We start from the raw sequence: 14,605 nt of genomic DNA, 5'->3' as shown, positions 1-14,605 counted from the left end.
AGGGGTGAGTCAGTGGACCCTCAGGGGCCCGAGGTAATGAGGTCAGAGGCCCCAGGTAATGAGGACATGGGCCTGGGAAACCATTCCTCTATACACTCTGTGGCTAGGCCTCACTATGGGAGAAGTCATATGTAACTGAATTTCAAATTTTTAAGAAATCGATGCGAAAACTATATATGGGAATATCTGTGCCCACCACGACTATACTCAATACACAACAGTCCTTTCCTCCAGTCACATAATGGGTTCCCCATAACCTTGGGGAGGGCGGCGCAACCTAACTGGGCGTGGTGAGGGAGGTGCCTGAATAGTCTCTGGCGGCAACCCCTGTGCTTGTGGAGGTGGCACTCCAATTGCGGCCGGAAAGGGCTCAGCTTGGGGCTGAGTATCAGGGTTTGGCTCTGGAATTTGGCACTCTTCTGCCACCTAAAGGAGTGGTGTCCAGAGCATCCAGGCCTGGGAGGAAGGAGGTGGCAGCAAAGGGGGCTGCTGCCTCCTGGCCCAGCAGCTGATCCACATGGCGTCGGTGCACCTGACCGTTAGGTGTCTGAGTCCTGTAAGAAACAGGTCCAATGGCTTTTTCCATGACTGCAGGGACTCACTTAGGGCCTCTAGAGTAGCTCGTCAGGTTCAAAATGCCTTAAATGACCGTGGCCCCCTGTCTGCATCATCCTCCTGCCTTATATGCATTTCACTTGCGAAGTCCAGGTGCAGCCAGTCTAAGGCAGTTGTCAATCGCCTGTTAATTAACAGCTCGACTGGACTCTTCCCAGTAGTAGCCACGGGTGTAACATGATTAGACAGCAGGAAGCTTGACAGTCGGGTCTGCCAGTCACTCACCGAGATCCCAGACAGAGCCTCCTTGGTTGTCTGAACCATGCGTTCAGCTTGGCCATTGGAGGATGGGTGATATGGGGCTGTTGTGACGTCTGATTCAGCTCTGCCCAACAGAACTCTTTAAACTCAGCAGATGTGAAGTCAGATCCATTGTCTGACACCAGAATGTCACACAACCCGTGGCAAACAGGAGACGGAAGGTGCTTAACACAGCAGCAGAGGACATCAAACTAACCATGGCTACTTCCAACCACTTTGAGTGGAAATCCACTACAATGAGAAAGTTATTTCCTTTGAATGGCCCAGCAAGTCTTTACAAAGACGAAACCATTTCTTGTCTACTCCCATGGGTGCATAGTGACCTTGGGTGGAGCATGTAGTGACTCCTGACAGGTGGTGCAGCTGCACACCACTGCCTCAATTTACATGTCCATCCCAGGCCACCACATAGCTCTGTGCCATTGCCTTCATCCTCACTATTCCAGTATGCAAATTATGCGAGGAACCACAACCCGACTGTCCCGAACCCAGCGAAGCACCCGGGACAGAACAGGATCCTTCAAGATCAGTGTGGCTATCCTAGAAGCATGGAGAGGGGCATCAGGCACCACGAACAGCATCACTTCCCAGGGAGATGGTGCCACAGACAAAGGGGTTGCAAGTGGCAGGTGACTCAGGGCATCCACATGAACCAGCTTCTTCCCTGGACGATAGCCAAGCTCATAACTATGGGCTCCCAGTATCAGGCTTCATCTGAACATCGAGGTGAAATAATCTGGTGCATGGGCTTCATATGATGGTGCATGCGCTTCATATGATGAAGCAAGCCCAGCAAGGGCTTGTGGTCAGTGTAGGCAACAAAATGATGACCTGACAAGTACTGATGGAACTTCTTGACAGCAAAAATGATCACCAGGGCCTCTTTATTCAGCTGTGCATATTCAGTGACATTTAAGGTCCTAAATGTTTAGCACACAGGTGCCTAACGACCATCAAATTCCACATGACTCAATAAAGCAACTAGCCCATATGGAGATGCATCACAGACCATAGTGACCATAGTGGGCTAGCAGCCCATCTGCTTACAGCAGCCATTTAGCCTCCAGGGAACTGCCTGGTCCAGTAGTTGATACAGGGGCTCCAACACTGTAGTTTTATCAGGCAGGAAGCAGTTGTAAAAGTTGAGAAGCCCCAGAAACGACTGAAGCTCAGACTTGTTCTTGGAAGAAGGTGCCTCCTTAACTTCTTGACGCACCCATCCCTTTAGCAGGATCATTTTCATCAACACCCGCTGAATTGTAGCGCGCCAAATTCAAATTAAATTACAAAAAATATTTTATTTTCATGAAATCACAAGTGCAATATAGCAAAACACAGTTTAGCTTGTTAATCCACCTGGCATGTCAGATTTCAATACAGCTTTTCAGCGAAAGCATAACAAGCGTTTATGTAAGAACATCTCTCTCAGTAGACAAAATATTACAAACCCTAGCAGCCAAGTAGATTGGTCAGAAAAGTCAGAAAAGCAATAGATTAAATCGCTTACCTTTGATGATCTTCAGATGTTTGCACTCACAAGACTCCCAGTTACACAATAAATGTTCCTTTTGTTCCATAAAGATTATTTTTATATCCAAAATACCTCCATTTGTTTGGTGCGTTAGGTTCAGAAATCCACAGGCTCGAGTGGTCACGACATCGCAAACAAAAATTCCAAATAGTATCCGTAATGTCCACAAAAACACGTCAAATGTTTTTTTATAATCAATCCTCAGGTTGTTTTTAAAAAGTATAATCGATAATATATCAAACGGGACTGTCGCTTTTTCAATAGGAGAGGTAGAGACAATGGCTGCCCCACTCTGTTGTGCAAGAAAAACTCTGCAAACACCCAACTATCCACTGACTCGATGTTATCTTCCTCACTCACTTTTCAAAATAAATGCTTGAAACTATGTCTAAAGATGTTGACACCTTGACTAAGTCATGGGAAAGGAATCTGGTTGATATCCCTTTAAATGGAGGCAAGGCATCCAATGGAACAGAGAGGTTTCAGGAAAAACAGCACTTCCTGGTTTGATTTTCCTCAGGTTTTCGCCTGCAATATCAGTTCTGTTATACTCACAGACAATATTTTGACAGTTTTGGAAACTTTAGAGTGTTTTCTATCCTAATCAGACCATTATATGCATATTCTAGTTTCTGGGCCTGAGAAATAGGCGGTTTGAAATGGGTACGTTTTTTAGCCAAAATCGAAAATCCTGCCCCCTACACTCAAGAGGTTAATGGCCTTTACCTTATCCTGGGTTGGTTGTATGACATCCTTGTCAACGTTGTCGTGTCTTTGGCTATGCCGGATTAAGTAATATAACATGCTATTCTATAAAATAATTTCTCCGTAATTAATATTACCTGATTGAGCTAATCATGTAAATGTAATTAACTAGAGAGTCGGGGTACAACGAAATAATATTTTTAGAGCTGTTATCTTCCAAATAAACTCTTAAAGACCTAGTAATATTGTACATTAACTAGTTGCTCCTACCCTCTACTTTTTTGAACATTTTGTTAAAAATCGCGCAACATTTCAGCGCCCTGCTACTCATGCCAGGAATATAGTACGTTCATATGGTTAGAATGTGTGTATAGGAAACCCTCGGACGTTTTTAAAACTGGTTAAATCACGATTGTGGCTATTACATAACGTGCGTTACATCGGAAAGCGCAGGAAAACCTGATCACAGAAAATGGAAATAAATATCATTGCGCCACTTCCAGCAATTGTTAACAGTGAGCCGAATTAGATAAGACCGAGCATTCAACTCCCACAGCATCCCCATGCAGTCGAGTATCTTGTGAATTTAATCCTCTTTGATTCTTGGTTGAACCGAAAGAGGGGCACGACGTACCTCCGGTCTCCGCCCAGATCATTCCGGAAGAGCTCTCTCCTGAAATTTTTTCCAAGACGACAGCTAATGATATGTACATCGCCTACGGATGATTTTTATCGCTTATTAACGTTTACTAATACCTAAAGTAGCATTACAAACGTATTTCGAAGTGTTTTGTGAAAGTTTATCGTCTACTTTTTGAATTTTAAAAAATGACGTTACGTTGTGAAATCGCTGTTTTTTTTCGTTTATCACACAGTCTACATATAACGATATCTTGGCTTTATATGGCCCGATTTAATCGAAATAAAGACCCAATAGTGTTTATGGGACATCTAGGAGTGCCAACAAAGAAGATGGTGAAAGGTAATGACTGTTTTCTATTTTATTGTGCGGTTTGTGTAACGCCGAAATGCTAATTATTTTGTTTACGTCCCCTGCTGTGCTTTTCTGTTGTCGTGTATTGGTGCATGCTATCAGATAATAGCTTCTCATGCTGTCGCCGAAAAGCATTTTAAAAATCTGACTTGTTGCCTGGATTCACAACGAGTGTAGCTTTAATTTGATACCCTGCATGTGTATTTTAATGAACTTTTGAGTTTTAACTAATACTATTAGCATTTAGCGTAGCGCATTTGCATTTCCAGAGCTCTAGTTGGGACGCAAGCGTCCCAGGTAGAGGTAAGAGGTTAACAGCAGTCAATATTAATCGTCACCTTAATTCAGTCTCATCTGAAAGTTGTAAATTTTTGGTTATATTCTTGGTTAAATCGCCACCGCTCTGGACACTCCAAACTGGTACTTTGTTGCTCTAAAAAGCCCCCGGTGTGTGTTGATATTCAGGAGCTCCCTTGCATCATCATCCAAAGCTAGATGCTGGTAGGTTTGTCTTATATCCAGCTTTGTAGACACTACCCCTCCTACCAACGTCGCAAACAGCTCAGCCAGCGTTGGCAAGGGGTAAACATCAGGGATCACTGCAGTTTCTCCAGAGCCTCATACCTTCGGCCGGAGAGGGAAAGGTACTGGTCGAGTTTTAAAGAACTTAGGGTCGATTGGCTATGGACACAGGGTGCCCCCTGTAAAGCCCAAACCCCTGGAAAGCTTTTTCATGCTCCTTGATAATCGAATCTGGGTAGTTTTGCAGGGGTCTCTGCTGGGGTCACCTCGATAGCTCACATCCACCAAAATTCTACCCGGCATCTTTAACTGGGCCTGTGACCATTGCCTTAACCTGATAGTACGCCCCATCCCGCATGCGGTATCGTTACTACAGCCTCAAGCTCATTACCATAACGCAACGTTAGCGATTTTTAAAAATCGCAAATGAAACGAAATAAATATGCCTGTTCTCAAGCTTATCCTTTTCTTAACAATCCTGTCATCTCAGATTTTCAAAATATGCGTTAGAACCAGAGAAAATCACTAATTTGTGTAAGAGTGGTGATAGCTAGCTTAGCATTAGCGTTAGCATTTAGCACGCAACATATTCACAAAAACCAGCCAAGGAATCAAATAAAATAATTTACCTTTGAAGAACTTCAGATGTTTCAATGAGGAGACTCTCAGTTACATAGCAGATGTCCCGTTTTTCCTGAAAGATTCTCGTGTAGGACACATCGTTCCCTTTTGTTACTATGCATTTGGCTACCGAAACTAACCGAAAATTCAGTCACCTACATGTCAAACTTTTTTCCGAATTAACTCCATAATATCGACTGAAACATGGAAAACGTTGTTTGAATCAATCCTGAAGGTGGTTTGTCATATTTCTCTCCATTGAAAGCACCGTCCTTGTAGCCTGGTTTGTTCTGAGATTTGAATGGAAAAATACCGGGACCTGACTTTTCGCACCAATTGCCACGCAGACACCAAGCGGGACACTTGGCAATTGTAGTCTCTTATGGTCAATCTTCCAATGATATGCCTACAAATACGTCACAATGCTGCAGAGACCTTGGAGAAACAAGAGAAAGAGTCCGTTCATTCCTGTCGCATTCACAGCCATATAAGGCGATCATGGAAAACGTAGCCTCAGCAATCCTGTGTATTTCCTGGTCGGTCATACATCTTGGTTTTGCCCGAAGCATTTGTTCTAAGGGACTCACAGTGAAAATCTTTGCATTTCTGGAAACGTAAGACTGTCTTCTTTCCAAAACTATCATTTCCAAGCATATTCGAGCATCTTTTCGTGACAAAATATTGCACTTAAAACGGGCACGTATTTTTATCCAAAAATGAAATACTGCCCCTAGAGTACTAACAGGTTAATACCCATTGTCTTGCAAGAATTCTGGCTGAGCCATTGTTGCTCCTAGATGTTTCCACTTTTCCGCAGCACTTACAGTTGATTGGGTTAGCTCTAGCAGGGAAGAAATTTTACTACTTGTTGGAAAGGTGGCATCCTATGACGGTGTCCAGTTCAAAGTCACTGAGCTCTTCTTCAGTAAGACCATTCTACTGCCAATGTTTGTCTAAGCAGATTGCATGGCTGTGTGCTTGATTTTATTCACCTGTCAGCAATAGCCGAATCCACTAATTTGAATGGGTGTCCACATACTTTTGTATATATAGTGTATATGTCCCCTTCTTTTACAGTGGTGACAGGTTGCCGCACTAAACCTACAGCTGTATGGAATTATGGGCTCCCCCACATCCAGCTGATCTACAAAATTACAGTGCACCGAAATCCGGCTCAGCCCAGCAATAAAACTGGAGTTATTCTGATCTGCCTTTTGTTTACAGTTATTAAAATGAAATATATGCACAATGTCTGACAGAGATGCCACTATATCATCATAACTCTTTGCAGTAGGGAGGGCTGGATTGAGAAGAGAATGTAATGTAGACAACACGCTCATCAGCACAATGGGTTTCTGTTTGGCGTTATCAATGTCATTATCCACGAAACACATTCCAGCCTTTCAATGTACTCCTCCCAGTAGCTATCCTTTTCATCAACAAACTCAATCTTCCCAATCAAAGCCATGATAGCGTCGGAAAAGGAAAATACACTTTGACGTTTACTCATTAAACCTCTTCAAAACATTCCAGTCCGAATCCGCTTCAATGCCAGTATTATGTCCGTGACATGGTGAAAGTACAATCCAATAACAAGGACACAGAAAGATACGTTTAGACTATTTAATCAGGCAATGAACATGAACGCCATGTAGGCAGATGACTGTGCACGCTATATATGGGAGTGTCTGTGCCCGTTCCTTAATGTACCCTCCACCGCTATACTTAATACACAAGGTAAATGTGCTCCCTCACTGCAGGGCAATTCGTGACTCTCCAGGCTCCCTGGCTCCTGGGAAGTTAATCTGTGTCTGGGAGGCGAGGTGAGACGCCTCTCTATCTTGCGCTTTCTATACCTCTTTCTCTCTCTCTCTTTGTGTCTCTCTCTGCGTCAGACAGCCCTTCACACAATGGATTATTAATGGAATAATAAGCCGTGGGATACATTCTAATGAGCAGATTAATCAGGGGATACGCCACCACCATGCACTGTTTTTTATTTATTTTCTTTTTCGTCTACATCTTTCTTTCTTGAGGTACATCCCTGGCTTTCTGTCTACCTCACAGTGTGTCCTGTCCTTTTAACTCCACAGCTTTTTATTCCCTTTTTTTCTCTCTCTTTATTTCAATCTCCACTTCTCACACTTTCTCTTTCTCACTGTGTCCTCCTTCTTACTCCATCTCTCCTGAGCTGTATCTCCTCCTGTGTCTCATTTCTCTCATCAGCATCACAGAGTCATTCTGCATGGGGACATGTTGGTTAGCTGAGCTCACTCGGCCAGGCCTGACAGTTAGAACCATGGAGTTAAAACAAATAGAACTAGAATCACTGTATTTCTACTTTTAGAACAGAACAGAAAGAATTGAACAGAAGGCAGAGGTTCATATTGCTAACAGAACCTATGCAGTCCTCTGTTGTTGTATTTATCTCTATCACATCACTCTCTCACATATCCAGTACATGTCCTTGTGGAGCTAAAGACAGCTGAGGATTACTGTCGTACAGATGAACCTTCAATATGACGGCTATTACTGCAGCTGTCGTCATTTTGTTCACACTATCTAGCTCTGATAATTATTTGGTTTAGTTGGCAGGTTGCAGACATTGACTAGTTATCTTCTCCAGTCCCCTCTTCTCCCGTTGTATGGAAGCTCTCCTAGTATTCTGTAAGACTCATCTTGAGGTCATTTCTCTGTGCAAACATCTCTCCCGATACTGAGCAAATATCTCTCCCCCTCCCTCCCTTCTTTCTTTCTTTCTTTCTTTCTTTCTTTCTTTCTTTCTTTCTTTCTTTCTTTCTTTCTTTCTTTCTTTCTTTCTTTCTTTCTTTCTTTCTTTCTTTTTTTCTTTCTTTCTCTCTTTCTTTCTCTCTCTCTCCCTCTCTCTCTCTCTCTCTCTTTCTCCCTCCTCTCTCTCTCTTTCTTTCTCCCTCCTTCTCTCTCGCACTCTCTATACACTATTCTCTCTCTTTCACTCCCGGGGTGAACAAACATCTCCCTCGCCGCCTCATTATTTAGACCCCAGGGTGCGTCTGTCCATCACTCCATCCCTCTATCCCTTCACTCACTTGTTTCCCCCTTCACTCACTTGTTTCCCCCTCCCTGGCCCTTTTCGAGGGGGAGCAGGCATAGTTTAGTTTATATAGTGGAGCTCTGCTAGTGGAGTCAATTGGTGTGAGAATATGCTTCATCCGGATGTGACGCTGTATGTTACAGAAGTTTCTCACTGTCCTCGAGACAGCAGGCAGTAGCAAACACTAAGTGCAAACAGACAGCAGGAAGTAGAGAGGGTCATCGAGATTTACACACACACACATGCCAGTGCACACACACACAAACACACGCATGCACGCATACACACACACATGCATACATTCACAGAGTGCGGAGTGCTGAATTAAAGGCAGGAAGAGATGGATGGGTGGAGGAGAGACAGTAGGGAAATGGATGACTGGAGGCTGGTCACACAATGGAGGAGGGCAGAATGACAGACAAATGACAGCCTGACAGCCCCAGACCACACGCAGACACACATCTCTGACACTCACTCAAACACACACACACACACACACACGCGCGCACGCAAACACACACACACACACACACACACACACACACACACACACACACACACACACACACTTCCTTCTCCCTCTCTCTTTCTCTGTCTCTCTCTTACACACACACTCTCATACCTAAATCCTCAGAGGAGAGAAAAGGATCTTGTCACATAATTACATCACAGCGACAGTCTAATATCCAACAAATGAGGTGAGATGGCTGCTATGCCAAGCGCGTAAATTCCTTTCAGCTTCAGATGGCACCATCAATTGGTTTCTCACAAACCCAATTAAATAGTTTATTTGAACATTGAGTTTACACAACCTTGGAGACCTAAATATTATACCTACAGGTTTCTCTTTCTCCTTTCTCCTTTTTCTCTGGTACAGGCAACTACAGTGCTGTAAAAAAGCATTTGCCCCGTTTCAGATTTTTGAATATTTTTGAATATTTTTTTCATACTGAATGTAATCAGATCTTCAACCAAAACCTAACATTAGATAAAGGAACCTCAGTTTACAAATAACAACAACTAAAAATGTACACTTATTTTATCTATTTAATTAACAAAGTTATGCAACACCCAATTCCCCTGTGTGAAAAAAGTAATTGCCCGCTTACTCTCAATAACTCATGTGGCACCTTTAGCTGCAATGAATGATACCAAATGCTTCCTGTAGTTGTTGATTTCTCTCACATCACTGTGGAGGAATTTTGGCCCACTCTTTTGCATGCTAAACTGCTCAGCAACATTTGTGGGTTTTCAAGCAAGAACCGCTCGTTTCATGTCCTACAACATTTACATTTACATTTAAGTAATTTAGCAGACGCTCTTATCCAGAGCGACTTACAAATTGGTGCGTTCACCTTATGACATCCAGTGGAACAGCCACTTTACAATAGTGCATCTAAATCTTTTAAAGGGGGGGGTGAGAAGGATTACTTTATCCTATCCTAGGTATTCCTTAAAGAGGTGGGGTTTCAGGTGTCTCCGGAAGGTGGTGATTGACTCCGCTGTCCTGGCGTCGTGAGGGAGTTTGTTCCACCATTGGGGGGCCAGAGCAGCGAACAGTTTTGACTGGGCTGAGCGGGAACTGTACTTCCTCAGTGGTAGGGAGGCGAGCAGGCCAGAGGTGGATGAACGCAGTGCCCTTGTTTGGGTGTAGGGCCTGATCAGAGCCTGGAGGTACTGAGGTGCCGTTCCCCTCACAGCTCCGTAGGCAAGCACCATGGTCTTGTAGCGGATGCGAGCTTCAACTGGAAGCCAGTGGAGGGAGCGGAGGAGCGGGGTGACGTGAGAGAACTTGGGAAGGTTGAACACCAGACGGGCTGCGGCGTTCTGGATGAGTTGTAGGGGTTTAATGGCACAGGCAGGAGCCCAGCCAACAGCGAGTTGCAGTAATCCAGACGGGAGATGACAAGTGCCTGGATTAGGACCTGCGCCGCTTCCTGTGTGAGGCAGGGTCGTGCTCTGCGGATGTTGTAGAGCATGAACCTACAGGAACGGGCCACCGCCTTGATGTTAGTTGAGAACGACAGGGTGTTGTCCAGGATCACGCCAAGGTTCTTAGCGCTCTGGGAGGAGGACACAATGGAGTTGTCAACCGTGATGGCGAGATCATGGAACGGGCAGTCCTTCCCGGGAGGAAGAGCAGCTCCGTCTTGCCGAGGTTCAGCTTGAGGTGGTGATCCGTCATCCACACTGATATGTCTGCCAGACATGCAGAGATGCGATTAAGCGCCCTGGTCATCAGAAGGGGGAAAGGAGAAGATTAATTGTGTGTCGTCTGCATAGCAATGATAGGAGAGACCATGTGAGGTTATGACAGAGCCAAGTGACTTGGTGTATAGCGAGAATAGGAGAGGGCCTAGAACAGAGCCCTGGGGACGCCAGTGGTGAGAGCGCGTGGTGAGGAGACAGATTCTCGCCACGCCACCTGGTAGGAGCGACCTGTCAGGTAGGACGCAATTCAAGCGTGGGCCGCGACGGAGATGCCCAACTCGGAGAGGGTGGAGAGGAGGATCTGATGGTTCACAGTATCGAAGGCAGCCGATAGGTCTAGAAGGATGAGAGCAGAGGAGAGAGAGTTAGCTTTAGCAGTACGGAGCGCCTCCGTGATACAGAGAAGAGCAGTCTCAGTTGAATGACTAGTCTTGAAACCTGACTGATTTGGATCAAGAAGGTCATTCTGAGAGAGATAGCGGGAGAGCTGGCCAAGGACGGCACGTTCAAGAGTTTTGGAGAGAAAGGAAAGAAGGGATACTGGTCTGTAGTTGTTGACATCGGAGGGATCGAGGGTAGGTTTTTTCAGAAGGGGTGCAACTCTCGCTCTCTTGAAGACGGAAGGGACGTAGCCAGCGGTCAGGGATGAGTTGATGAGCGAGGTGAGGTAAGGGAGAAGGAAATGGTCTGGAGAAGAGAGGAGGGGATAGGGTCAAGGGGGCAGGTTGTTGGGCGGCCGGCCGTCACAAGACGCGAGATTTCATCTGGAGAGAGAGGGGAGAAAGAGGTCAGAGCACAGGGTAGGGCAGTGTGAGCAGAACCAGCGGTGTCGTTTGACTTAGCAAACGAGGATCGGATGTCGTCGACCTTCTTTTCAAAATGGTTGACGAAGTCATCTGCAGAGAGGGAGGAGGGGGAGGGGGAGGATTCAGGAGGGAGGAGAAGGTGGCAAAGAGCTTCCTAGGGTTAGAGGCAGATGCTTGGAATTTAGAGTGGTAGAAAGTGGCTTTAGCAGCAGAGACAGAAGAGGAAAATGTAGAGAGGAGGGAGTGAAAGGATGCCAGGTCCGCAGGGAGGCGAGTTTTCCTCCATTTCCGCTCGGCTGTCCGGAGCCCTGTTCTGTGAGCTCGCAATGAGTCGTCGAGCCACGGAGCGGGAGGGGAGGACCGAGCCGGCCTGGAGGATAGGGGACATAGAGAGTCAAAGGATGCAGAAAGGGAGGAGAGGAGGGTTGAGGAGGCAGAGTAGCGGGGGAGAGAGAGCGAAGGTTGGGACGGCGCGATACCATCCGAGTAGGGGCAGTGTGGGAAGTGTTGGATGAGAGCGAGAGGGAAAAGGATACAAGGTAGTGGTCGGAGACTTGGAGGGGAGTTGCAATGAGGTTAGTGGAAGAACAGCATCTAGTAAAGATGAGGTCGAGCGTATTGCCTGCCTTGTGAGTAGGGGGGGAAGGTGAGAGGGTGAGGTCAAAAGAGGAGAGGAGTGGAAAGAAGGAGGCAGAGAGGAATGAGTCAAAGGTAGACGTGGGGAGGTTAAAGTCGCCCAGAACTGTGAGAGGTGAGCCGTCCTCAGGAAAGGAGCTTATCAAGGCATCAAGCTCATTGATGAACTCTCCGAGGAACCTGGAGGGCGATAAATGATAAGGATGTTAAGCTTGAAAGGGCTGGTAACTGTGACAGCATGGAATTCAAAGGAGGCGATAGACAGATGGGTAAGGGGAGAAAGAGAGAATGACCACTTGGGAGAGATGAGGATCCCGGTGCCACCACCCCGCTGACCAGAAGCTCTCGGGGTGTGCGAGAACACGTGGGCGGACGAAGAGAGAGCAGTAGGAGTAGCAGTGTTATCTGTGGTGATCCATGTTTCCGTCAGTGCCAAGAAGTCGAGGGACTAGAGGAGGCATAGGCTGAGATGAACTCTGCCTTGTTGGCCGCAGATCGGCAGTTCCAGAGGCTACCGGAGACCTGGAACTCCACGTGGGTCGTGCGCGCTGGGACCACCAGATTAGGGTGGCCGCGGCCACGCGGTGTGGAGCGTTTGTATGGTCTGTGCAGAGAGGAGAGAACAGGGATAGACAGACACATAGTTGACAGGCTACAGAAGAGGCTACGCTAATGCAAAGGAGATTGGAATGACAAGTGGACTACACGTCTCGAATGTTCAGAAAGTTAAGCTACGTAGCAAGAATCTTATTGACTAAAATGATTAAAATGATACAGTACTGCTGAAGTAGGCTAGCTGGCAGTGGCTGCGTTGTTGACTTTGTAGGCTAGCTGGCAGTGGCTGCGTTGTTGACACTACACTAATCAAGTTGTTCCGTTGAGTGTGATAGTTTCTACAGTGCTGCTATTCGGGGGCTAGCTGGCTAGCTAGCAGTGTTGATTACGTTACGTTGCATTAAAAGAACGACAATAGCTGGCTAGCTAACCTAGAAAATCGCTCTAGACTACACAATTATCTTTGATACAAAGACGGCTATGTAGCTAGCTATGTAGCTAGCTACGATCAAACAAATCAAACCGTTGTACTGTAATGAAATGAAATGAAAATGTGATACTACCTGTGGAGCGAAGCGGAATGCGACCGGGTTGTTGAGTGAGGAAGTTCTATTCGGTAGACGTTGGCTAGCTGTTGGCTAGCTAGCAGTGTCTCCTACGTTAAGGACGACAAATAGCTGGCTAGCTAACCTCGGTAAATTAAGATAATCACTCTAAGACTACACACTCTAAACTACACAATTATCTTGGATACGAAGACAGCAAAGACAACTATGTAGCTAGCTAACACTACACTAATCAAGTCGTTCAGTTGAGTGTAATAGTTTTTACAGTGCTGCTATTCGGTAGACGGTGGACGTTAGCTAGCTGGCTAGCTGGCTAGCTGCTGGGCAGATAGCAGTGTAGACTACGTTAGGACGACGAAATACGATAATTACGCAATTATCTTTGATACAAAAGACGGCTATGTAGCTAGCTAAGAAGAAATTGCTAAGATTAGACAAATCAAACCGTTGTGCTATAGTGAAATGTAATGAAATGTAATGAAAAGTTATACTACCTGCGGACCGAAGTGCGAATGCGACCGCTCGCTCCAACCCGGAATATGACAACATCTCAACAACATCTCAATTGGGATTAGGACTTGGACTAGGCCATTCCAAAACTTCAAATTTGTTGCTTTGTAGACATGATTGTGTGTTTTTGATCATTGTCTTGCTGCATGACCCAGCTGCACTTCAGCTTCAGCTCACAGACGGATGACCTGACATTCTCCTGTAGAATTCTCTGATACAGAGCAGAATTCAAGGTTCCTTCTAATAAGGCAAGTCGTCCAGGTCCTGAGCATCTCCGAACCATTACACTACCACCACCATTATGCTTGACTGTTGGTATGAGGTTCTTACTGTGGAAAGCAGTGTTAGGTTTTCACCAGACATAATGGGACTCATGTTGTCCAAAAAGTTGACTCAAGTTAGTCAAAAAGCACATGGAAGCACCTGGATGATCATCAAGACTCTTGGAAGAATGTTCTATGGACAGATGAGTCAAAAGTCTAACTTTCTGGATGACATGGGTCTCGTTATGCCTGGCGAAAACCACACACAGCGACGTGGGAGATCAACAACTGCAGGAAGCATTTGTTTGAAGTCATTGCAGCTAAAGGTGCCACAACCAGTTACTGGGTGTAAGGAGGCAATTACTTTTTCACACAGGGTCATTGGGTGTTGCATAACTTTGTTTATGAAATAAATGAAATAAGTATGTCATTGTTGTGTATTTGTTCACTCAGGTTCCCTTTTTATAATTGTAGGTTTTGGTTGAAGATCTGATAACATTCAGTGTAAAACATTTGCTAAAGTAGATACAATTAGAAAGGGGGCAAAAACGTTTTGTATATTGTCAAAACAATATAATATGCTTTCCGTCAAAAATAATATCCCGATATGTAACTGTATCCATTTTTTTCCTCCATCATTACCATTGGGGACAGCCTCACAATCTATCAGGCAGGGAGCCTAAATGGCCATTTAGGAGCCATTGGGAGTGAATTTTAATTTGACCTTTATTTAACT

General features: G+C 45.3%; 1 protein-coding gene across 1 annotated transcript in view; it reads left to right on the top strand.

The window, feature by feature from the left end:
* The window catches only part of LOC115113735 (receptor tyrosine-protein kinase erbB-4-like), a 305,373-nt gene that overhangs the window by 257,699 nt on the left and 33,069 nt on the right, over positions 1–14,605 (top strand). The window contains exon 21 of the mRNA XM_065013396.1: positions 446–556. Coding sequence (XP_064869468.1) covers positions 446–556 — 111 coding nt within the window. The remainder of the gene's footprint in view (positions 1–445; positions 557–14,605) is intronic.

Source organism: Oncorhynchus nerka, linkage group LG1 (assembly GCF_034236695.1).
Source record: "Oncorhynchus nerka isolate Pitt River linkage group LG1, Oner_Uvic_2.0, whole genome shotgun sequence".
Classification (NCBI taxonomy): Eukaryota; Metazoa; Chordata; class Actinopteri; order Salmoniformes; family Salmonidae; genus Oncorhynchus; species Oncorhynchus nerka.
This window is presented reverse-complemented; position numbering and strand designations above follow the sequence as displayed.